At 48.3% G+C, this 23,026-nt stretch overlaps 1 protein-coding gene across 20 annotated transcripts in view; it reads right to left on the bottom strand.

Moving 5' to 3' along the window:
• The window catches only part of Cfap74 (cilia and flagella associated protein 74), a 64,243-nt gene that overhangs the window by 995 nt on the left and 40,222 nt on the right, over window positions 1-23,026 (bottom strand). Inside the window, exons 21-40 of one of the 20 annotated variants that reach the window (XM_059255514.1) lie at window positions 22,010-22,131; window positions 18,387-18,515; window positions 15,180-15,267; window positions 14,145-14,318; window positions 13,533-13,666; window positions 10,946-11,222; window positions 9,566-9,664; window positions 7,795-7,931; window positions 6,989-7,123; window positions 6,740-6,849; window positions 6,421-6,476; window positions 6,193-6,312; window positions 5,797-5,952; window positions 4,838-4,967; window positions 4,510-4,664; window positions 4,155-4,287; window positions 3,747-3,877; window positions 3,385-3,519; window positions 467-510; window positions 289-348 (exon numbers count right to left, since the gene is read on the bottom strand). In XM_059255514.1, the coding sequence (XP_059111497.1) occupies window positions 289-348; window positions 467-510; window positions 3,385-3,519; window positions 3,747-3,877; window positions 4,155-4,287; window positions 4,510-4,664; window positions 4,838-4,967; window positions 5,797-5,952; window positions 6,193-6,312; window positions 6,421-6,476; window positions 6,740-6,849; window positions 6,989-7,123; window positions 7,795-7,931; window positions 9,566-9,664; window positions 10,946-11,222; window positions 13,533-13,666; window positions 14,145-14,318; window positions 15,180-15,267; window positions 18,387-18,515; window positions 22,010-22,131 (2,525 nt within the window). The other 19 variants (XM_059255515.1, XM_059255512.1, XM_059255513.1 and 16 more) reach the window with 19 other exon arrangements.

Genomic DNA, 23,026 nt, shown 5'->3' with positions numbered 1-23,026 from the left:
GCAGGCCTGAGGAGCAGCCCGCCCTGGCTGGCTCTCTAGGGCTGGCCAGAGGTGTCCTTGGGTTCATTCCCAGGACACACTGTCCCCAGCCAACTGCACAATCCTTGTGCCTTCTGCCGACTATAATCAGGTCTTGCTTCCAAGGCTGCCTGAGGCTCAAGAGCTCTTTAAACAAACACAGTCCAGGGAGTTGGGGGCAGTAAATGGAAAGGGTCTGGCCGGCCTAGCCTAGGTCTACCTTCAGAGGAACCGTCGGACCAGAGGCTTGGCACCTCGGCTTCCACTTACCCCACATGCCATAGGCTGCTCCAGCGGGCCTGGGGCGGGCACCTGCGGGGACAGCGGCACCTGGAGCAGGCGGGGTATCTGCTAGCTCACTCCACCGCTCCAGCCTTTCCCAGCGCCCGTGCCGAGCTCTGTCTCCCTCCCCTGTCCCCTCTCCCCCTCCCCATCCCCAGCTACTTACTGGTCCGAAGGGTCACAGTTGCTGTCCGCAGAACCCAGCGTCACCTGTGGGGACAAGGGTGAGCCTGAGCGGGGCGGGGCCGAACTCAGGGCCGCCCCACTTGCCAAAAACCCGCCGTTCGCGCGGCCCAACCCACCTGCGACAGGGGCAGGAGAGGTAGCAGCAGCAAGAGCCCCTGTGTGACTGGCGGCCCGGGGGCCATGTTCCGCAGACACAGCGGAACTCAGTCCAGCGTCCACTCAGCTTTATGAGGCCCCGCCCCTGGGCCTTGTCAGCTGAAGGTCCAGGATCACACCCACCTTGGTATGCTTCCCTCCTTGCTTCCTGCCCTCCATTTTTCTGTCTCTAGAGGTTATCATCCCGGTTTGAGAGAGAGCACGCGCGCGCGCACACAAACACCCGGTTTAAGAGACCTCGTGCATGCATGCGCGAACGGACACACACACACACACACACACACACACACACACACACACACACTCTGCATCTTCAAGGACCAAGGTCCTCCGGTAGGGGATAGAGCAGGTCTTGCTCTGGGCATGGGACATGGATTTGTCTTGTATCAGACTGACACCTCACCCAGCCACCCCTATCTCCTATTTCCCCATCCCCATTCACAAACCAGGTCTCCTGAAACTTGTGGGCTGCACTGGGTTGTGGCCTCTCAGGACAAGTAGAATCCACCCTCATACTCCACAATCCTCTAGGTAAAAGGGGTGGGAGTTTACACCATTAATAAGTTGGGGCTTTAGCTTTCCAAACCACTATTAGAGGACATTTGCTATGCATCCTCCACGTGGACACATCGGGGAATGGTCTGCCCATTTGGCCTGGAGCCAGCACCTGGCTCTGGGCTATTGAGGTGCTGCAAACAGACCACTTCCCAGCACTCCTCCCTCAACCTGGGGTGCCTGCTTCTTCTACTGCTGAAGTGGCTGCTTCTTCCTGGAGGAGCTTATTAATCTTTCTCCCTCCAAGCTAGGTGCTCTGCCCTCCACGGTGGGGACTGTTGGAACACTAGTGTTCAGATCGCAGGGGTGGTCAGCAAGGACAGGGGATGCACCTGACCTCTTTCTGCCTTTATTTCTTCACTGTGCTCATACTTGTGTTGATCTCAGGTTTCTCCCTCACTGAGGAGTGCTTCAGGGTTCTGTCTACAGCTGCCCTATGCATTCAGGACCTGTGCTTTGCCTCTCAAGGGTCCTTTCTGTCAGGCTGGTGAACTTGTCCCCTGTCTTGCTTCCCTCCTTTGCTCTGCCTTGGCTATGCTTGGTGTTGGAGGGCCAGCACCATAAAAGGAGGAAAGAGTGGATGACAAAAGAGCAACCTGAGGCCCAGGTCAGAGCCTGGGGTCCAGAAAAGAGAGGACCTGGGTGGGAGAACCATGTCTGGGTTCAGAAGGGAGTGGCCTGCCTGAGGCCATGCTTTCCCTAGAGCATGTCCTCATGAACCCTAGCCTGGTCTAGTGGACTTGCTGTTGCCACCCATCTGACCTGGAAACATGTCAAGGGTTTTTACTGGTCAGCTCAGGGCAGCAAAGGGCCTGGGCCTGATACCTCCAAGGTCACTGAGCAGAAATACTGCAAAATGCTGCTTTAAGGTCAATGTCACTGGCTCACTTAGGGGCAATGCCAGGCTTCAAGGTTTCAAGGGCACTAAGTACAAGAGTTAAAGCAGTGTTCAGGAGAGCACCCAGATAGATGTCATCACCCCCATTGCCCTGCCAGGCCTAGGAAGGCTGGGAAGGCTCTCTTGGTAGCTTGTCCCCATTGGGTGGCAAAGTAGTATGCTGCACTGGTAGGAAGGCAGGCTGGATGCAGTGTTGGGGTGGGAGTACAGCTGGGTGGGTTAGGGCCCAGAAAGCAAAATCCATTCTTTTTAGACAAGTGTAAACTCAAACTCATAAGCTGGGCCCCCCTTTGCCCCTGGCTCACTTCTTGGTTGGGATCATCTAGGTTCCTGGGATTTGGGAGGAGCTGGGAGGCTTAAGGGACCAACTCTGGACTTTGGAAGCTCTTGTCCTCCTCTTACTCCTCCCTGAACCTTTCTAGGTCTGGACCAGGCTCAACCCTGGCTCTGCACCCCCAGCACCCTGAACTGTATGCTGTTACCCTCAATAATATAGATTTGGAGGAATCTTCCAGTGTTTGAGTCAGGGTGAACTCCCTCTAGTTATCCAGCAAGATTCCACCCTCTGGGAGATTCTTACTAGGCAGAACATTGTTTTATGGGCTGGTGTCTGTGAGGGGAGTGTGAGTCGGGCTTCCTCCAGGCTGCCCTCCCACCTTACTTTGTGCTTAGCCAGCCCCCCAACCACACCTGTCACTGCACACTTGGGCATTGGTTCTTAGAGTTTATTGATCGACCTGCACTATCTCCTGGGACCTCTAAAGCCTGAGGAGGTGCTGGTGGGTTTGGGATTTGGGGGGTGGAGGTAGTGTATCTAGGAGCAGGCTGTGTGTGGTGAGTTGGATAGATTAGTATTTCTTGGTTTGTGGCAGGGGCGGGGTTCTTGGATTGCTCTCAGGGCAGCAGGAAGTAGCCATGTCTGTAGGGCTGGGAAGCTCTGGCTCTGGGACATTTGAACCTGCCCAGCAGGGGATGCCCAGGTCCCAGGCCTAGGGGAATGGGTTGGCCTGGCCCCACAGCCTGGGAAAGGATTCAAGGGTGGATAGGAGAGTCCAAGAGGTTCTGCAGTTTCCTGTGACCTCAGAGCCCAGCCACCACGTAGGCTACAAAGATGACTTTGTAGGTTTCCTTTACATCTCCCCGGAGCTGCAGCAGGGTTGACACCATGAGTGGATGGTCCGGCTGGAAGAAGAAGCTCCTTAGTAGGATTTCCAGACAAATCTGCTTGTTCCCAATGCCCTGCCTACTTCACCACCTCTCCCTGCCCAGCCTGGGGTCCCAGCACCTACATCAAAGTCAGCAGGTGGTACCCAGGAGATGCTGATGGTCTTGGTCTGACCACGCTCCACAGAACCTCTGGAAGGCTCGATGGAGAAGCCCTTGTGCTGAAGCCATGGGATACTGTCCAGGATGAACTCCACAGTCTGTGAGACATTGGTACTACTGGAGGTTAGAGGGTCAGGTACTCTCAGGAGGCAGTAGAACTAGTGGGATGAGGGTGCCCAGCTTTACCTACCCCTCAACTCTGACCAGGGCTGCCACCCTACATCTGCTGCAAAAATCCTACACAAGGCCAGGAGAGGTCAGGGAGCCTAGGTCAGGGAGGCCAATGAAGTTTCTGGGGTTTAGCTCAAGCTAGGGCTGTAATCACCTTCCTTGGTGATGGCTGGGTGGTCCGGATACAGCCCACTTGCAGCTCTCGGGTGGCAGGTGGGGTTGGCATGTCTGTGTCAAACTGGACATAGTTCAAGGTCACCAGAATAGGCTTCATCTCTTCTGCTTCTGGAGGAGGAGATCTAGCTGAAAAGTGGTTAGATGGAATGAGGTGAGCTGTCCAGGGTCAGGCAGTACAAAAAGGAAGTGGAGGGTGAAGCTGGAACCTCTCAGAGTAATCTCCTTGGTAGAGACCATCCTGCCTGGCTCTGGGGCTGATGGGCTAGTAATCTGCTCTTCTCCAATGGGCCTCAGTATGCCCACTTGCTGGCCTGGGGTGCTAGAGGGCCCTCTCACTGCTCTCCGAGGTTACCCCTGCCTCCCCTTTCCCTTGGTAGGGGCTCACCTTCTCTATGTTCTGGGTCAAAGGCAGGGATCACTGTCAGGGACTCCACAGGCACATCCAGTGGGTCTCCTCCCTCCACAAACATCATGTGCTCACGGGCAGCACCCTTCAGGAGGATCTGGTGGGAGACTTTCTGGGGACAAGAAGCATAGCAGCCTGCCCTGAAGCTTGACAATTGGGGACTGAGGCTGGTTCGGGGTGGGGCCTGGAGAACCAGGGATACTGATCTCTGTCTGACATCCTCCAACATGAGGTACCAGATAATAAAAGCCTACAGGAAGGGGCAGATAAGGGACACACAGGGATCCTTCCCAGAATGGGGTGAGATCTGTGGGGGCTCAGCTATAAGCTCTACCTTTTCAAAGAGCACCACTTGGAGCAGGTCAGAGAAGTAGAGGCTCTCATGGTCTGGACTGAAGGTTATGGTGAATTCGTGAGCCTTCCCAGGGACCATGAGTCCCTCAACTGGAACAACACTGAATACGCTCTGGCCATTGTGGTTCTGTGTGCCTGCGGGCAGGACAGGGGTTATGATCAACACTACCAGTCCTGCTCCACTGAGCTCATACCCCTCTGCATTCCTCTTTGCTCAGTCTCTTCATGATCTGTCTTGCCGTACTCCATCAGCACATATCTCCTCATGGTTCCATACCCCTGTGATTCTTGGCAATGTGTTAACTCACCAACAATTTCGGTCCTTTGCTCGTGGGAGGTGAGGAACTTTGGTAGCTGCTGCCGGGTCTCGGCCCTTTTTTTGGAGAGGCTCTCCAGCCGCATCCAGAACTTAATAGGAAGCAAGGATTCATTCTGTAGCTGCAAGAGCAAGATGTCACTCAACTAGCATACCTTAAGCTGCCCTATGCCTGTGGTCAGTGTCTATGACTAGGTTGCTTGCTGCTGGATCACACCTGATGGGGACCAGGTGACACTATGCTCCAAGCTTTTTCTGGTGGTATTGCCAACAGTAACGGCAGTATCAGTGTTTGGGACTGTTGGTACTCAATCACTTGGCCTTTTTCAAGGCTGGCTGGCAGCCTGCTTCCCTGCCCAACTATGTGGTCAGCTCTGTGTCTGTCAACTGTTCTCCAGAGCTCCTCCTAACTGAACCATATCCTCATCTAGTCTCTTCTCCTCCCTCAGTCCTCTCTTTGGATAGCACCCTGTATGGTATTCTGCTTCAGGACTCCATCAAAGCAGGTGAGCAAGTAGGTTGCTTGAGTCCAAACCTAGGGTAGCCCTCAGAGTGAGACAGGAACATGTTCATGTGAACATGAGGGAGCCCAGGTAACAGCATGGATCTTAGAGGTCTGTCCACTGGGGGGCACCTAGTTAGAGGTCCAAAGAAGTAAATAAGTAGCAAAGAGGAAGAGCAATGAAGGCCTGATGTAGAAAGACAAGAAATATCCTTCAGGCCAGTGCTTTGTCAGAAGGTCAGGGGAAGGTGCTCCCAGCTTTCCTAGAAGTAAAGGCTCTGGGGTCCCTGTTAGGAAGACATCAGAAATGACAGCCTCTCGGGAACAGAATTCAGGAGAGACAATCTGTGCCTCCAGGGGTTCCCCAACCAGCTGGGTACTTCCAAATGCAGAGTTCACTGGCTCCAAAGAATCCTTTTTTAGGAGGCTAGGACCAGGGCTTAATTCACCTTAAAATTTGTCGAGACAGATTCTCTGGCAAGCACATAGCCCATGTTGAGGATGTTGCCTTCAATGGAGCATGTAATCATGGATGCCACACCTGTGCCCGTAAGGGTGAGAGTGAGAGTGCCTCTCTTGGAGATGATGTCCAGTGTTTCTTGAGCCTAAGGAGATTATGTCCTTTAGCAAAGTGCAGACACGGGAGCTCTACCCATGAGTAGCTGATAGCACTGTGCTCCTGAGATAGCCTGGAGATCTTTGCTTCCACAGACTTGTTGGCAAGAACTGGGTCAGGACAGGCTGCTTTCAGGCTCCAGCTGATCATCTGGGCCTGAGAACACAGTGGTGTCTGCCTGTGGCCACATCATGGTCCTGCAGTGTGGGGATCTCAGGGCTGCACTCACCAGTATGCTCTCGTGGGGTGAGAAGGATAGCACCAGGGTTTGCGTCTCGCCAGAACATAGCTTTCTGGAGGGGTTTAGCAGAACGAAGGGGCCATGGGGATTCAGCACTGAGAACTCCAACTAAGAACTGAGTGTCAAGGATGAAGGTGACATTTTGCAGGCTCTGCCACACACCTCACTGCCATCTCCAACCCTGGAAGCTGACTCACTGAGTACAGATAAGGATACAGCAAGGTCCTCGGGAGAAATGTTCTGGAGGGTGATCTTCTTTATGCCTCGATGCCCTGAAATGTGGCAAAGAGTCACAAAGGCCCAAGGAGCATCTATTTCTGCAGCAAGGTCAGGGAGCAGATGGTAACTGGAATGGTCCTGGTACCCAGGGTAGAAGATACGTTGTCGGGTTGGGGATTTAGCTCAGTGGTAGAGCGCTTGCCTAGCAAGCACAAGGCCCTGGGTTCGATCCTCAGCTCAAAAAAAAAAAAAAAAAAAAAAAAAAAGAAGATACGCTGTCAGGAGTGAGGGCTGTTGGTACAGAATTAGGACTTACCCACAGCAATATCACCGAAGTTAACGACAGTCTTGCCTTCATTAGATGTCACCACAATGGATGGAGCCACTACTGGACACCATAGCTCCAGATATAGAGTGTTATAGGGGCTAGAAGCAGGACAAGGGCAAATAATGGCAGATTAGGGTGACCCTGTGTCCCCTGGGTCTCAGATATGACCAGCAGTAGAGGAGGGACAGTGATTTCACGGCCAATCACATCCCATCCTGTCTCAAGAACCCCACACACCTGAAGCTCAGAGGTTCTGATGCCTTCCTGTCTTTGATGTCACCACTGGCAACGACACAGGGGACCACAAACCTGTCAAACTTCCCCTGGAAGGTTCTGGCCAAGGTGGCTTGTGCAGCTTGGTATTCATTGGAACTGGAATGAAGCCAACAAAGAACATTCATGCATGTTCCTCATGACCTATTAGGCTCTGCTCCTAGGATACTCAGAATGGGACCAGACCTTCCTCATCTTTGATGGTCATGCCTGCTCTCTAGGGCTGTGGGCTCAGGAGGACTCTCCAGGGAAGGTAAAAGTATTAAGAGGCAGAGCTCAGAGCCACTATGGGTCCCAGGTGGTGGCCACACCAGTTTTGTCTGATAGACTAACTTTCCCACCCTTTTCTGGCTCCTGTAGGGACCTTCTTCCCCACTGAAGACCCTGGTCATCCAGAGAGAGGGAGTAAATGTCTTTGTCACTACAGAACCATATTCCTGGGTCCACAGGGACAGGTCCTGGGCTGGCAAGGGGCCTAACTCATCAGAGCTTTCTTGGGCTCATTTGTTCATTGAGGAGGCTAGAGTCAGACCATGGAGTAGTCTGTTCAGAGGGATACATGGGAATAGCCAAGGAACAGATGCCTTGGAAGAAGAGCCCTGAGTCCAACTATTTCTGACGCCAGTCATACAGCAAATACCACTACACAGTCAGTCTTGGATCTGCAGACACACAGGCAATGTATGGGAAAACCTCTACTGAACAAGGTGGGCTTCATCACATCCGGGAGGGCTGGTGAGATGCAGGTTGGGAAGACCCCTCCATCCTACCTGGTACTGAGCTCCTGCCTCTGCAGCTCTTGGGTATGGGGAGTAGAGACCCGGGTTGGTCGGTCCCGGTTGTGAACCCGAACCACAGGCAGAGACTGTTTCCACTGTTCCTTCCTTTGGGTTGTTTCCTTTCGGAACTGAAAGCAGGAGCAGATGCTGAGGGGCTACCACTGGGGCTCAGTCCTCTGCACAGCAGGTGTTTCACTGCTCCCCTGTCCCAGGCTCTTCTGAGGCCCACTGCTGTGGAATAATCCTCTTGTACACTGTAAAAATGTCACTTGAATTGGTTTAATAAAACACTGATTGGCCAGTAGCCAGGCAGGAAGTATAGGCAGGGTGACCAAGCTAAGAATGATGGGAAGGAGAAGGGCCAAGTCAGGAGTCACCAGCCAGATGCAGAGGGAGCAGGAGATGAATGTGCCATGCTAATAAAGGTACCGCCATGTGGCAGAGTGTAAATAAGGAATATGGGTTAACATAAAATGTAAGAGCTAGTTAGTAATAAGCCTGAACTACTGGCTGAGAATTTATAATTTATGTAAGCCTCTGTGTGTTTATTTGGGACTGGGCAGTGGGGAAATGTCTGTTTATAGCCTAGCCTAGCAGGCTTGGTCTGACTGCTTGCTGAGTGACAGGAGCTACCAGTTCAAGTTTGGAGTGAATGGTATCCTCAAATCAATTGGTGCATCAGGGGATTAAGAAAGTAAGCAGTGGAGACAGATAAGCATCCAGGGTCACCTGGGAAGCCCACACACAGAGACCCTCCAAGGACAAGTTTATGGCCTGAAATGTCTGAACTTAGAGAGACCAAGCCACAGAGAAGAAGTTTGCCAAATTGGGGTCATCAGTCTCCTCCAGTCCATGCCTTTCTTGGACCTCACTGCCTCATCAGAAGGTGGAAGGAAGGTCAGGGCTCTTCGCTCATGCGTGTAGTATAAGAGGCATGAGGCCATGAGAAGGGTAAGCCTGTAGCCAGTGGCTTCACAACTCCCTCAGTCAGTACAGCATGGAAAGCCTGTACATACTGTTGGGTGAGGCTTGCCTACTATTTCAAGGCTACCTTCCAAAGGTGGTTTCTGTGTTATCCCTCATGAGAAGCTATTCTGGGTAATCCCAGCCCTGCTTTGGTTAAAACTCCAGCCACCCTTAGGGTCACCCTTGCCTCCTGCTGCCTGGTGGTGCTTCCAGGAGAGGGAGAGTTCATGCAAGACAACTTTTTACCAGCTTGGAGCACAGTCCCAGAAAAGTCTGCCTTGTACCTCTGTCACGTGTAGGACACAGACTGCAGTCCCAGGTGCCAGAGGCCCATGTAAAAGGAGGCTTTTCTGTCCTGCCTGGTCCTGTAGCCACTTTTAAAATAATCACTCAGAGGTTTAATACTAATTACAAACAATTTGGCCTATTGCTTAGGCTTATTACTAACTAGCTCCTACAACTTAAATTAACCCATTTCTATTCATCTATATTTTGCCACGTGGCTTTGTGGCGTTCTGTTCTCTAGTACATCTTGTTGCTCTGGCTGCTCACTGGCATCTGTTTGACTCCACCCTTCTTCTCCCTGTATCTCTGCTTGGATTTCCCACCTGGCTCTGTCCTGCCTTGCTATAGGCCAAAGCAGCTTCTTTATTAACTGATGGTAATGAAACATATTCACAGCCTACAGAGGGGTCATCCCACAGCATGCCCACACATCTGCACCCTCCTTCCATTTGCTCCCCTCATGCCGCTACCCTCTGGTCACTATGCACCTCCCCTAAAATACTTCACTTACCAGTTTGGTCTCTGTTTCCTTGTTCAGGATATGAATGGCTTCCTCAAGGATTGTCTCATGTGGCAGTACAGGCTGGAAGGCCACTTGGACCAAACACCTCTGCAGAGAGACACTAGGACTGCCAACCCTCCCCCAGAAGCTCAGAGGGCAGAGGTGGCCCTGCTGGTGCACCTCCCTCCTCCCATGGTGGCCTGTATTCATTCATTCATTCATTTTCTCTCTCTCTCCTCTCTCTCTCTCTCTCTCTCTCTCTCTCTCTCTCTCTCTCTCTCTCTCTCAACCTCCTTCCTCCCTTCTCCCTCTCCTCTCCCCCCCCCCCCCGTTTTTATTTTTTCCAAGACAGAGTCTCTCTGTGTAGCCCTGGCTGTCCTGGAACTCTCTCTGTAGACCAGACTAAACTTGAACTCACAGAGATCTGCCTACCTTTGTCTCTCAAAAGGCATGTGCCACCAAGCTTGACTGTGTTTTTCTAAGGTTGCTTTTTTGATATTTTAACTTACATGTTCCCTTCCAGGAAGGTTCTCCCTGATCACTGCCCTAGGAAGCTGGGGTGGACTTCAGGCCATGTATGTTGGAGGTCTGTTAACTAGAGGTGCTGAGAGCAGGGTCCTGAATGGATCAGAATCTCACCAGACTAGAGTAAGAAATGAACCGGGGAACACGGAGACCTTTCCCATCTGCAGCAAGTCCCCATGGGACATGTCTCAGGAAAGATTCCACAGTGACTTGCTGACCACATCTCTTTGATGCTCAGGATGTGGGAGTGGGGTTGTAGGGGTGAAATGATGGGTTAGAGGGGGAAGAAAAGACAGAGGAGGAGAAGAGTGAACAGGGGAGGGAGAGATGAGAAAAAAGGAGAGAAGACAGAAAAGGAAGAGGAAGGAGAAGGAAAAAGGCAGAGTAGAAGGAAAAATAGAGCTAGATACTGTCATAACTCAGTGGGAGATAACAACCAATACGGAGGTAGTAATCTCTAAATCCAACAGAACATGTTTTAAATAACTGTGTCCTTTGAATCCTGCTGGTGACCAGACAAAAGGACACTGAACGGAAGTGGGCCACACGGTGTGCTCCTTGAGGCAGGTATTGTGTGGCTTTCTTTAGCTATCTACTATGAGCCAACACTTGGCTGTTCTGACAGTCTGCACATCTTCTTTCCAGCCCCAGGCATGTGCTAGATCAGCTTCCTCTCAGAGCTCTCTGCCTCTCAGCTCAGTGGCCAAGGGCACCGTGTCTTCTTTCCACTGCTCCTGAGCCCCTGGCTCATACCCTTGGCCTTGCTGTGGTTCAATACCTGTGGTTAAGGTGTATCAAGCCAGGCACCCTAGAGAGTGGCCTGCACACCTTGCCTCCTAGCCTGTCAGTGGGGCTCATGCTCACCTTTCCTGGTAACACAGTCCCCACGGATGGTGAGATGGTGATGGGTGAATTAGGAGGCAGCAAGAACTCAAAGGATGTTGGTCCCACTGGGGTGGCTTCCTCTGACCCAATTCGAGGCAAGGAGTGGATCAGTTTGTTCATGCTAAGGTGAGAATTGATGACATACAGTGTGGACACAGTGGTGCCATACAAGGCAGTGGCTGAAAACTTGATCTGGTAGTGAGACAGCTCCAGGGGTGGGTGGACACCTACTGCTTGGCAAGACACCTTGAAGCACCTGAAAGCAACCATGTGGGTTATGTTCATTTTGTGCCGTGGCGTCTGTGGTCCCTCTGCAGCCCTGAGCGGAGGAGACACACAGCTCTCCACATGCCAATTGTGATGGACAGGCCTGTTGAGCTGATGATGCCCCAGGTGCCCAATACTTATTCCTACAGTCATCACAGTTGTTTATGACCTCATTAAGTTGCTTTAAAAATAAGGGTTTCAGGGCCAAGAGATGGCTTAGAGCAGTGGTTCCTAATCTTCCTAATGCTGCGACCCTTTAATAGAGTTAGTTCCTCATGTTGTGGTGACCCCAGCCATAAAATTATTTTTGTTGCTACTTCATAACTGTAATTTTGCTACTGTTATGAATCCTAATATAAATATTTGAAATGAGACCCCTCCCCAAAGGAGTCTCTACTCACAAGTTGAGAACCACTAGCTTACAGGTTAAGAGCACTGTCCTGGCTGTCCCTGCTGATGACCCAGGTTCAGTTCTCAGCACTCACATGGGGGCTGAAACCACCTGTAACTCCAGTTCAAGGGGAGCAAAGTCCTTTCCTGACCTCTGCAGGCACCTGTATGGTGATATTTTGTTTGTGCTGAAATGTGATTTTATTTGTACGCACGTATATATGTGTCTGTAGATATATGTGTCTATATTGTGTGAGTGTGTGCTTGCATGTGCTATAGTGCAAGGGTGAAGGTCAGAGGACAACTTTGGAAGGTGGTTTTTACCTTCTACCTTGTTTTGAGATAAGATCTCTCTTTTTTTATTTAAAATTTTTCTTTATATTTGTTTAGCATGTTTGTGAATGCCAATACTCTCCTACCAGGTTGCTAGGCTTGGTGACAAGTGCCTTTACCCATTGATCCATTTTACCAGCACAAAGGTCTCTCTTTTTGTTGCTGTTCACGGCTACATGTCAGGCCAGCTGGCCCTTGAGTTTTCCAAGGATTTTAACTTCTCTACCTTGCAGTTTGTCACAGGAGCAATGGAGTCACAGATGCAGGGCTGTGCTTTGTGTGGGTTCTAGGGACTAACACTTGGATCCTCAGACTTCCACAGCAAGCACTCTACCCCCTGAGCCATCCCCTCAGCTCTCAAACCCTTTTTGTTTTGTTTTTGAAACAGGGTCTCACTGTGCAGTCTTGGCTGGCTGGGAATTCACTCTATAGACCAGGGCAGCCTCAAACTCACAGAGATCTGCTTGCTGGGGGCTGGGATTAAGGGCATGTTCCACTGTACCTGGCTCAAATCTTTAAATTAAAAATTTGCCAGGTGGTGATGGTGCACACCTTTAATCCCAGCACTCAGGAGGCAGAGGCAGGTGGATCTTTGTGAGTTCAAGGCCAGCCTGGTCCACAAAGCGAGTTCCAGGAAAGGCGCAAAGCTACACAGAGAAACCCTGTCTCGAAACCCCCCCGCCAAAAAAAATTGTGTGTGTGTGTGTGTGTGTGTGTGTGTGTGTGTATACACACTTGTATGCATGCACACATGCTCAATTGTATGATTTTATGTGTACTGTGTGTGTGCAGGAGACCGAGAAGGCCAGAGAAGACATGATTGCCTGGAACTGGAATTACAGATGGTTGTGAACCACCATGTGGATGCTGAGGACTGAACTGATGTCCTCTGCAAGAACAGTAAGTGCCTTTAATTGCTAAGCCATCTCTCTAACTCCTTTTAAATATTAAAAGAAGAGTTTTTTTGTTTGTTTGTTTTGAGTTTCTGGGACAGGTTTTATATAGCCCAAGTTGGCCTCAACCACATTACTTGGCCAAAGATAACCTCCACTCTGACTCTCTTGCCTCTGATGTCCACGTGCTGGTATTATAAGTGCTTACAGCACTGCTTCATGTGGTGCTGAGGATCAAATTTAGGGCTTCAAGCATGTGCAGCAAGCATTCTACCAACTGAGTATGCCCAAGACACCAACTTGCAAAGGTAAATACATTGGAATAACACTAGACCTCCTAACAGAAACCCAGGAAAGCAAGGAATGACATATATCAAGCCTTGAGAGTGAATAATGTATGAATACTTATACCAAGATACTTTTCACAATGTACTGACATGCACACAGATGCTCATGTTTACAATATTCACATTCACCAACTCATTATTTCCTTATCTCTTCACATACAAGGGTAAACTAGTCCAAAGTAAAAGGTCACATGGACCTAAAACCTAACCTAACTATCCCTGAGTCTTGGGCTCCTATTGGTCACCAGTGCTGTCTACCCCATCCCCGAGGTCAGTCTGGTGGGATTTGAGGAAAGGACACCATGGTCACATGTCTCCTCTGCCTAGCAGGCTTACCGGTTTATTTCGGATTTGCAGACCAGCTCAAATCTGTATTCCTTGGCCTTAATGGGTTGGAAGATCACATCGAGTTGCAAAGTTTCCAGGGGCAAGATCGTCCCAAACCCATCATTGGGCTGGATGTCCACATACTGGGGAATGGGAACAGAGTCAAAGTGAAAACCATGCTCTGTAGAGAAGCTGGTAGAAAACTGTGTACCCTGTATGGGGAAGTGATATGTGAACATGCCAGTTTAGGAGGACACATGGAGGGTATGAGAGTATGAAAGATGTGTATGCGTGTGGGTGCTCAACCTTACCGAGTGTGAGGGTATGTAAGCTAGGTGTGTGGGTGGATAGGGACAGCCTAGGAAGAGCTGATGGCAGTCAGGCCTGGGCATCCTCTTGGACTGTCCTGTGGGGCTTGGCCAGGGAAAGTCTTAGAAGGCAGGCAGGGAGAGAGTCTGGAGCTTTTTGGGTACCTTACAGCCAGAAACATGAGAGGCCCAGGAGCCCCCAGGAAAGGTTCAACTGGGAGGTTTTACAGGGCAGCAGAGTTGCTGACACCTGGGTCTGGAGAGCAGCTGTTATGTCCTGCTCCACATCCCCAGGGATGACCACAGCAGGTACCTTTGGAAGTCCAACGAACCCAAACTCCTGGGGCAACAGTGAGAGGTTGCTGAGGCTGATTTCTGTCCTGATAGCCTCATAGATGGTACAGTAGCCAAAGTTTATCTCTAAGGGGCTGATTTCCAAGTCTGAGGTGGTAACGATGGCTTGGACAGTGAAGCCCACTGGTTTGATCTAAGGTGCAAACAGCAGAGAACATTCCCAGCCACTGGAAGATTTATGCAAAAGCCCCAAATAATAAAGGCAGTTCTGCTGCCGTGTGGCCAACAGCATACTATTTCCAGAACATGAGTTTCTCAACCAGACCATTCCTCAGTATTTCCTAGTGAACAACTGAGTGTCTGAGCCAGAATTCCATGGTGAATAGAGAAGGAGTGCAAGCAGTAGTCTAAAGCATCAACCAGGTGTGGCAATGTGGCATGTGACTATGTGTGGATATATTGTTTGTAAGCACATACATATGTGGACCCATGTTTATGAGGTCATAACATGTATATCTATGTGTGTATGTGGTGCATTCATCAGTGTATCTGTGTTCAATTGTATAGGCATATTTCTTTTTTAAAAATAATTTATTTATTTATATTTTATGTACTTTGGTGTTTTGTCTACATGTATGTCTGTGTGATGGTGTCAAATCCCCTGGAACAGGAGTTACATACGGACAGTGGGTACAGGGAATTGAACCTGGGTCCTCTGGAAGAGCAACCAATGCTCTTAAAACCTGAGCCATCTCTCCAGCCCCATAGGCATATTTCTTGTGTGCATATATGGGTGAGGTATCTGAACCAGCCTACTTGGACGAGAATAAGAAGCCGTTTTCTGTTCTTTCATACTATGCAGGGGTTATATGGATAGGAGGCAAAGCTTCCTGTCAGGCTCCTAGATATCACCAGCTGGGAAGTGAGGATGGGTTTTGAAATCAAGGTTCTACCTCTTTAGGCATTGTCATTGGAGATACAGGGTTTGACCTCCCACAGCAGCCACCTGTTCCCTAGGAGTGCTTAACATTCCCAGAAAGTGTCCTGTACAGACCTGGTCAGCCACCCAGATTGTCATCGGAGCCTCCAGAACACGACTGTCCTGGTCAAAATACTTTCCTGCATCTTCTGGGAGGGAGTGTCTGTAAGAGGAAGGATCTACTGGAATATATTTTTCTTCTTTATATTTTGTACAATAAAACTGTTCTAAAATTGAAGGGTAAGATGAATAAGAACATGATATAATGACATATGTAAGAATATAACATAAGGAACCCCATCATTTTGTATACTAACTTTAAAAAGTAAATGTCTTGCAATTCAATGGTCTACCCAATCAACTAAGCAGGGCTCACAGAGACTGAAGCCAGCAAGCATGGGACCTGCATGGGTTGTGCCAGATCCTGTGTGTATGTTGTGGCTGATAGCTTGGTGTTTTTGTGGGACTCCCAACAGTGGGAGCTGGTATATCTCTGACTCCTTTGCCTCCTCTTGGGACTCTTTTCATCCTATTGGGTTGCCTTATCCAGTCTCCATATGAGGGCTTTTGCCTTGTCTTATTATATCTTGTTTTGTCCTGTTTGGCTGTTGTCTTTTATAGGCCTGCTCTTTTCTAAGAGTAAAGATTTTAAGCAAAGGGTGGGGAGTGGATCTGGGGGAGGGGAGAGGTGGAGGGAGCTGGGGGGGCGGTGGAGGGAGGGGAAACTGTGGTTGGGATGTATTGTATGAGAGAAGAATATATTTTCTTTCTTTCTTTCTTCCTTCCTTCCTTCCTTTCTTTTTTCTCTTTCCTTTCTTTCTTTTCTTTCTTCCTTCCTTCCTTTCTTTCTTTCTTTCTTTCTTTCTTTCTTTCTTTCTTTCTTTCTTTCTTTTTTTCTGAGACAGGGTTTCTCTGTGTAGTTTTGGTGCCTGTCCTGGATCTGGCTCTATAGACCAGGCTGGTCTTGAACTCACAGAGACTTGCCTTGCTCTGCCTCCTGAGTGCTGAGATTAAAGGTATGTGTCACTGCTGCCTGGTGGGGAAGAGTATATTTTCAATAAAAAAATTAAAAGAGAATATTAATAAGCTTGGCTTAGTCAGATGTGGTAGTGTACACCTTCACTCACAGCACTTTAGTGGGAGAGGCAGGTGGTTCTCTGTGAGCTTGGTCTCCATAGTGAGACCCTGTCTCAAAAAACTAAAAACCAAAAGCAAAAACCTTGGTTTAATTATGCTATATTTTGTGTGTGTGTGTGTGCGCGCGCGCGTGTGTGCGTGTGTGTGTGTGTGTGTGTGTGTGTGTGTGTGTATGTGTGTGAAGACATATCACATTTTATCTCATGAATATATGCAATTGTAATTCTACAATAAAATTAAAAATGTGTTTGTTTTGAGGAATACACATATCACTGTTCACACATGAGGGTCGGATAATAACTTGCAGGAGTTTGTTCTCTCCCACCATGTGGATTCTGGTAAGTGAGCTCAGGTTGTCAGGCTTGGTGGCAAGTGCCTTTACCTCCTGAGCCATCTCTTTAGTCCAGAGCTGTGGATAATGCTTTTGTACACTGGTTTAATTAAACCCTGATTGGCCAGTAGCCAGGCAGGAAGTATAGGCAGGATAAGCAGACAAGGAGAACTCTGGGAAGAGGAAGGTTGAGTCAGGAGATGCCATCCCACCATCCAGGGAGCAGCATGTAATGGCACACAGGTAAAGCCATGGAACGACGTGGAACACATGGCGACATATAGATTAACAGAAATGGGCTGAGTTTAAGTGTAAGAGCTAGTCAGTGGTAGGCCTGAGCTAATGGCTGAGCAGTTTTAATTAATATAAGCCTCTGTGTGTTTACTTGGGTCTAAGCAGCTGCAGATCGGGCTGGACACAGAAATACTTTCAGCAACAGTCCAAAATAATAATTTTGAAGACAAAATCAATAAAATGATAAGTCTATCACTTGAAGGAATCCTAAAAATTTTTGAAAAATCAGTCTAAAAGCAGGTTGCTCAGTGGTAGAGCACAAGGCCCTGGGTTCCATCCCCAGTACTGAAAAGGAAAAAAAGTTTACTTTTGTTGGGTTGGGTGCTATACACCTGTAATAGGCCAGAAAATCATAAGGTAGGCCAAGCTAGGCTACATGGCATGACTCTGATCACAAAAGAATTACTCTCATTATAGAAATATCTTTTAAAAAGTACAAAGAAGGTGCTGGAGAGATGGCTCAGAGGTTAAGAGCACTGGCTGCTCTTTCAGAGGTCCTGAGTTCAATTCCCAGCAACCACATGGTGGCTCATAACCATCTGTAACAAGATCTGACACCCTCTTCTGGCCTGCAGGCAAACATGCTGTATACATAATAAATAAATAAATCTTAAAAAAAAAAAAGTACAAAGAAGCCGGGTGGTGGTGGCGCACGCCTTTAATCCCAGCACTCAGGAGGCAGAACCAGGTGGATCTCTGCGAGTTCGAGGCCAGCCTGGACTACAGAGTGAGTTCCGGGAAAGGCGCAAAGCTACACAGAGAAACCCTGTCTCGAAAATAATAATAATAATTTTTAAAAAGTACAAAGAAAAGAGTTCCCCTTTACCATGAAGCAGGTCAGATCCTAAAAACCCGCTTCAGCTCCTCTTCGATACCCTGAGTGCCGAGGCCTGGAGGCAGAGCCACAGCCACCACACTCCTCAGCCCGCTACACCTATTTCTGTGGTCCAAACTCTGCTGACAGCCCAGGGTCTAGATCTTAGCTTGGAAAATAGGTTCAGTAGCAGGAACCAAGGGTCACTAAGGGAAATAGAGCTGCAGAAGTGAAAATCAGTACTTTTGGTTGCCAAAGCACCAGAAAAGCTGAAGTGAATTATTCAAAGTCCATCCTAGGAAAGGCAGAAGCCAAAGGACATACCACATACCAAAACAGTCTGCAACACCTACAGTGCAGGTACCCCAGGGGCAAGAACAGAAGGGCTTTGGAACAGGGAGGATGCAGGGAAAACTGAGTGACAGGCACACCTTACAGAGCTTTGGGATGAAGGTAAAGAAACAAGCTTCAAGTGTATGCTACAAGCTGACACCGAACCTCAGGGAATGACAGGAAGAGATCTCACAAGAGCAAGGTGCTCACTGTGTCTGAGCAGAAGTGATGGCGGGGTCTGCGCTGGGATCAGTGTGTTCTTACCTTGGCAGATGGTACATCCTGGATGTGTGTGTCAAGCAGAGTGATCAGCACAAGGCACCCATGGATCCCACCCCCTCCCATCATGCTCCAGGCCTTTCCCAGTTCTCACCGAGGCAGGAACTTGAGCTGTACTGAATAGGAGGACTGGGCCTGGATGTAGCCAGTTTCTGGCAAAAGCTCTATGTGGCCTCTCAGCTCCTTGCAGACTTCAAACTTCAGGCGCAGGGCTGCTTTTGATCTGCAAGAGGTCACAGGTGGCTTTGCATGCTTAATCCTTTGACTGATTAAGGTATTTCTAATGATAGAGCCAGTGTGTAATATGCAGCAGACATGTTACTCTGAGCCAAGCATAGCACACTGATGGTTAGAAAGCAGCTTCAATGCTGTTTCTTAAGGGATGTTTTGTTCTGAAATGAAATTGATTAAATTTTTAAAAAAAAATTATTATTGGGGGCTGGAAAGATGGCTCTGTGGTTAAGAGAACTTGTTGCTTTTGCAGAGGATCCAGCGCTCAATGGTGTCTTACCACCATCCGTAACTCTAGTTCCAGGTGATCTGATACCCTCTTTTGACCTCTGTGGGCACCAAGCATGCACGTGGTACACATACATATAACCAGGCAAAGAAGTCAGACATAAAATAAAATGAAATATAATAATGTATATTTATTGAGACAGTCTCTTTATATAGTCCTGGCTGTCCTGGAACTTGGTATATAGACCAGGCTGGCCTCAAACTCAGAGATCCTCCTACCTCTGCCTCCAAGGTGCTGGGATTTTAAAGGCACTTGCCACTATACCTGGCTGAAATAAAAATTTTTTAAAATAAAGATTACTATTGTTGTGTACTTATGCATGGTGTGTGTATGTGTGTGTACTCACACACGCATGTGTACAAGCATGAGTGCGCACCCAAGTGCATGTGCACACTCAAACATGCACAGGAGCACTTTGCATGTGTGGGGGCTAGAGGAGAACTTTGCAGAATTGTTTCTTGCCTGTGTTTTTGTGGGTTCTAGGGATTGAACTCAGGTTTCAGGCTTTAACAGTGAGTGCCTTTCTGATGAGTCATTTTGCTGACCCTGATTTTTTTTTTTTAAGACAGGGTCTCACTATATAGCCCAGGCTGAACTATATAACTCAGCTGTCCTGCCTCAGCCTCCTGAGTGCTGAGTTTATAGCCATGTACCAATACACCCAGCTTTTGAAAAAAAAAGTTTAAAATGAAAATAATAAAAATTAGCCGGGCGGTGGTGACGCACGCCTTTAATCCCAGCACTCGGGAGGCAGAGCCAGGCGGATCTTTGTGAGTTTGAGGCCAGCCTGGTCTACAGAGCAAGATCCAGGAAAGGCGCAAAGCTACACAGAGAAACCCTGTCTCGAAAAACAAAAAAACAAAACAAAACAAAACAAAAAAAAAAAAAAAGAAAATAGTAAAAATTGCTGGGCGGTGATGGCGCACGCTTTCAATCCCAGCACTCGGGAGGCAGAGCCAGGAGGATCTCTGTGAGTTCGAGGCCAGCCTGGGCTACCAAGTGAGTTCCAGGAGAGGCGCAAAGCTACACAGAGAAACCCTGTCTTGAAAAACCAAAAAAAATAAAAAATAAAAAATTGTGTTGAAATATGCCCAAATCAGTTCTCAGAGACTAGAGTGCTTAATGGGAAGAAGTATTGCAGGGTGATACTTAGTGCAGGGCCTGGAAGGCTTGTAAAGGACGTCTTCTCCCTAGGGGTTCCTGCTTCTTCCTACCCAGGATTCTTTACAGGAAGTTTGAGAGGCCCTGGATGGTTAGATATTAGCTACTGACACAAGTTTATAACTCAGAACCAGACAGACGAAGAACAGACATGTCTATATCCAGTTACTAGAGCCTACCTGTGTCTTCCTATGTCCAAAAGAAGTTTTCCTCTCCCTTGCCTGAAATGAGGTATCTGTCAAAGGCAGTGGCAGTGGCCAAATCCCCTTCTAAGGCAGCTCTGGAGGACAGCCCTGGCTTGCTCCCTATGGGATTCTCCTTTTGTTCCCATAGGAAGAATTATGTCTTAACCAAAGGAAAAAGTAACCTGGAGAGGGAGGCCCAGGAAACTCTTCCCTGGTTTGCCTGGGGATAATTGGCAATAGTCCTAGAACCTTCAAGAGCCTTCTAGAATGATCCTTGTATGTCCTGTGGCTGATTATGCTTTGCAGCCCATGGTCTTCTAGACCTCTGCTCAAATATGGCCCTGAGAGCTGAGTCCATAGCGATCCAGAGATGGAACAATAAAGTCATGCCGTGGACCCTAATGTTATGAGGGACACTGAGGGAAGTAGCCAGATCATCAGGGAGGGCTCACAAGTGCATAGATACCTCTGGGAGCATCCATAAGGAAGAACCAAGTGGACACAGAGGGAAAAGCCTCTCTCCTTTCTCCTGCTCTGTGCATGATTACCAGAGCCCAGATGGTTACCAGAGTTGTGGTGACTTCTGGCCTGCCTCTGGCCTGCCTCTGAGCCCCTACAGTGTGTATCCAACACTACAGCTGACCAGGGCCCTGAGCTTCTGCTGCTAGAAACCCAGAATACCATGGAAAGCAGTCACTTGGGGTGTTAGTCAGTTCCACTGTTTGAAAACAGTGACCAACATTGGTTCTTGGGCACACACAACAAATGGTCTTCATAAATCAACACCTTTCTATACTCGTGCAGGTAAACCCACACAAAGTTACACATGATACTAGGTTTAAAGATTACTGAACACAGTTATACTGACAGCTGGGTGCTTTGGGTAAGAATGATAAAATTCCTTCCCTACATGGCCAGGAAGCGCTTAATACCTACCCAAAACTCTGTTTAACCCATTCTCCCAAATAAGTACAACAAACCCTTCTTCCAAGCCCCACATTCCTTCATTCAACATGTTTCCCCCTGACTTTTGCTCTTATAGCTCTCTGGTTCCCAGGGAGGAGTTTGAGGACATCTACTAACTGCACCTTCATGGAGCAAGACAAAGCCTGATGGAAACCATGTCATGGGAGTACTGTTCTTCCAGGTCATGTGTGACGGGGTAGGGACAGGGTTTGATACAAACAGCACCTGCTTTTCTGGTCTGGGGACTAGTAGTTCAAAGCTGGTGAAGTCATGAAACCTGAATGCTCCTATATCAGGTTGTACTTCAAGGAAAATACTTTTAATCAAAAATCTGATGTCTTTGTAAAACAATACAAATAAATACACTTCTTTTGTTGGACTTTGTCTATTCTCCATATTACTGCTATGTTCTATATTCTTGAGGGCACTTAGACCCTTGCTTAGTAACCCAGGCATACAGCAAGTGTGTTATGGCTGCTGAAATACTTTCTACAAACTCAGACCTAACACATTATAAAGTAACTCTCTGAGCATCATGGAGGACATAAGGCCAAAGTCGGACTAACTAGACTGAAGGTTAAGATGTAGGCAGGGCTGGTTCCTTGTGAAGACTGCAGGGGAAAATCCATTTCTTGCACTTTTAGATGTCTGGCTTTCCATAGTTGTGGTCCCTTCCTGTCTTCAGTTCTGTCTCTGTCCTTGACTTTCCCAGATTCCTCTACAATGCCTCCACAACCCTGGGACATCCTGGATATTCAGGATCACTTTCTTCAAGGTCCATAGCCTAATTAACTGCCCAGTCCTCTGTTACCTAAGGTGACAATTCAGAGCCAGTGTGTATCCAGCTCCAGGCATGACACTCTTGCTGCCCACCATAAGGCTCACCTGGTGTGGACAGTGATAGAGTCCTGGTAGAGTCGGTCATACATGCAGATCTTCAGGTCCACAATGGCCCTTGGCACCCAGACTGGCACATCTACAGCAATACCAGTGGCTCTGAAATATAACTGAAGTGGAACATGTAAACTCAACATGTGTTTACTTTGCAACGTAGGAGATACCAGTGAGTGTTAACACAATACTTAGCAAAAGGTTTCATGGTTTGATTTTTTTTTTTAACTTACTGTATTACAAGTATTGAGGTTAATAATCAAGACATGTGTTGAAGAATCTTGTGATATTTTTCATGTGATTATCCTATTCTGTAGGATCCAGAGAATGAATTATAATAGTCATACTTTGGGTTTTGAATGAGTTTATTAAATGTATAGTAAGCTGAGGTAAAAGACAGATTGATCCATAGATAGATTGGTAGTAAAACATTACCAAATTTGGTGCTCAAAATATCCAGCAGATTTAGAGTGTGGTGGTGCACATCTTTAATCTCATCACTTGGGAGACAGAGGCAGAGGCAGAGGCAAGCAGATCTCTGTGAATTTGAGGGCATTCTGGTTGAGATCCAAAACAACCAGGGCTATAGAGACCCCGTCTCAAAAAAAAAAAAAAAAAAAAAATTATCCATCAGAAATCAACTGGGGAGATCTGTTGAATCAGTCAGCAGGAGTTTCCACAGAGAGAGTCTGGGGTGGGGGCAGAGTGTCACTTTGGTGAGGCTCCAAGTAAAAGAACAAATAACAGCAGAAAGGTAACATCAAGTCCAAAGCTGATCAGTAAAAACAGACTGAGAAGATGGCTCTGGATGTGGGTTGGCCTCTCAATCACTTCAGATCCAAGCATGTTTGTCTTATAGTCTCCTGTAAGACCCCTTCTTCAGGGATGGGCTGCTCCCCACCCCATCCCCACGAGGAGAATGGAAAAAGCAGTCCAGTGGAGAAAATGCCATTGACAACAGGAGGAGAGCACCGCATCTGAGTACAAACATCCGGGAGATAAATTATTCCC

This window comes from Peromyscus eremicus, chromosome 2, assembly GCF_949786415.1.
Source record: "Peromyscus eremicus chromosome 2, PerEre_H2_v1, whole genome shotgun sequence".
Classification (NCBI taxonomy): Eukaryota; Metazoa; Chordata; class Mammalia; order Rodentia; family Cricetidae; genus Peromyscus; species Peromyscus eremicus.
This window is presented reverse-complemented; position numbering and strand designations above follow the sequence as displayed.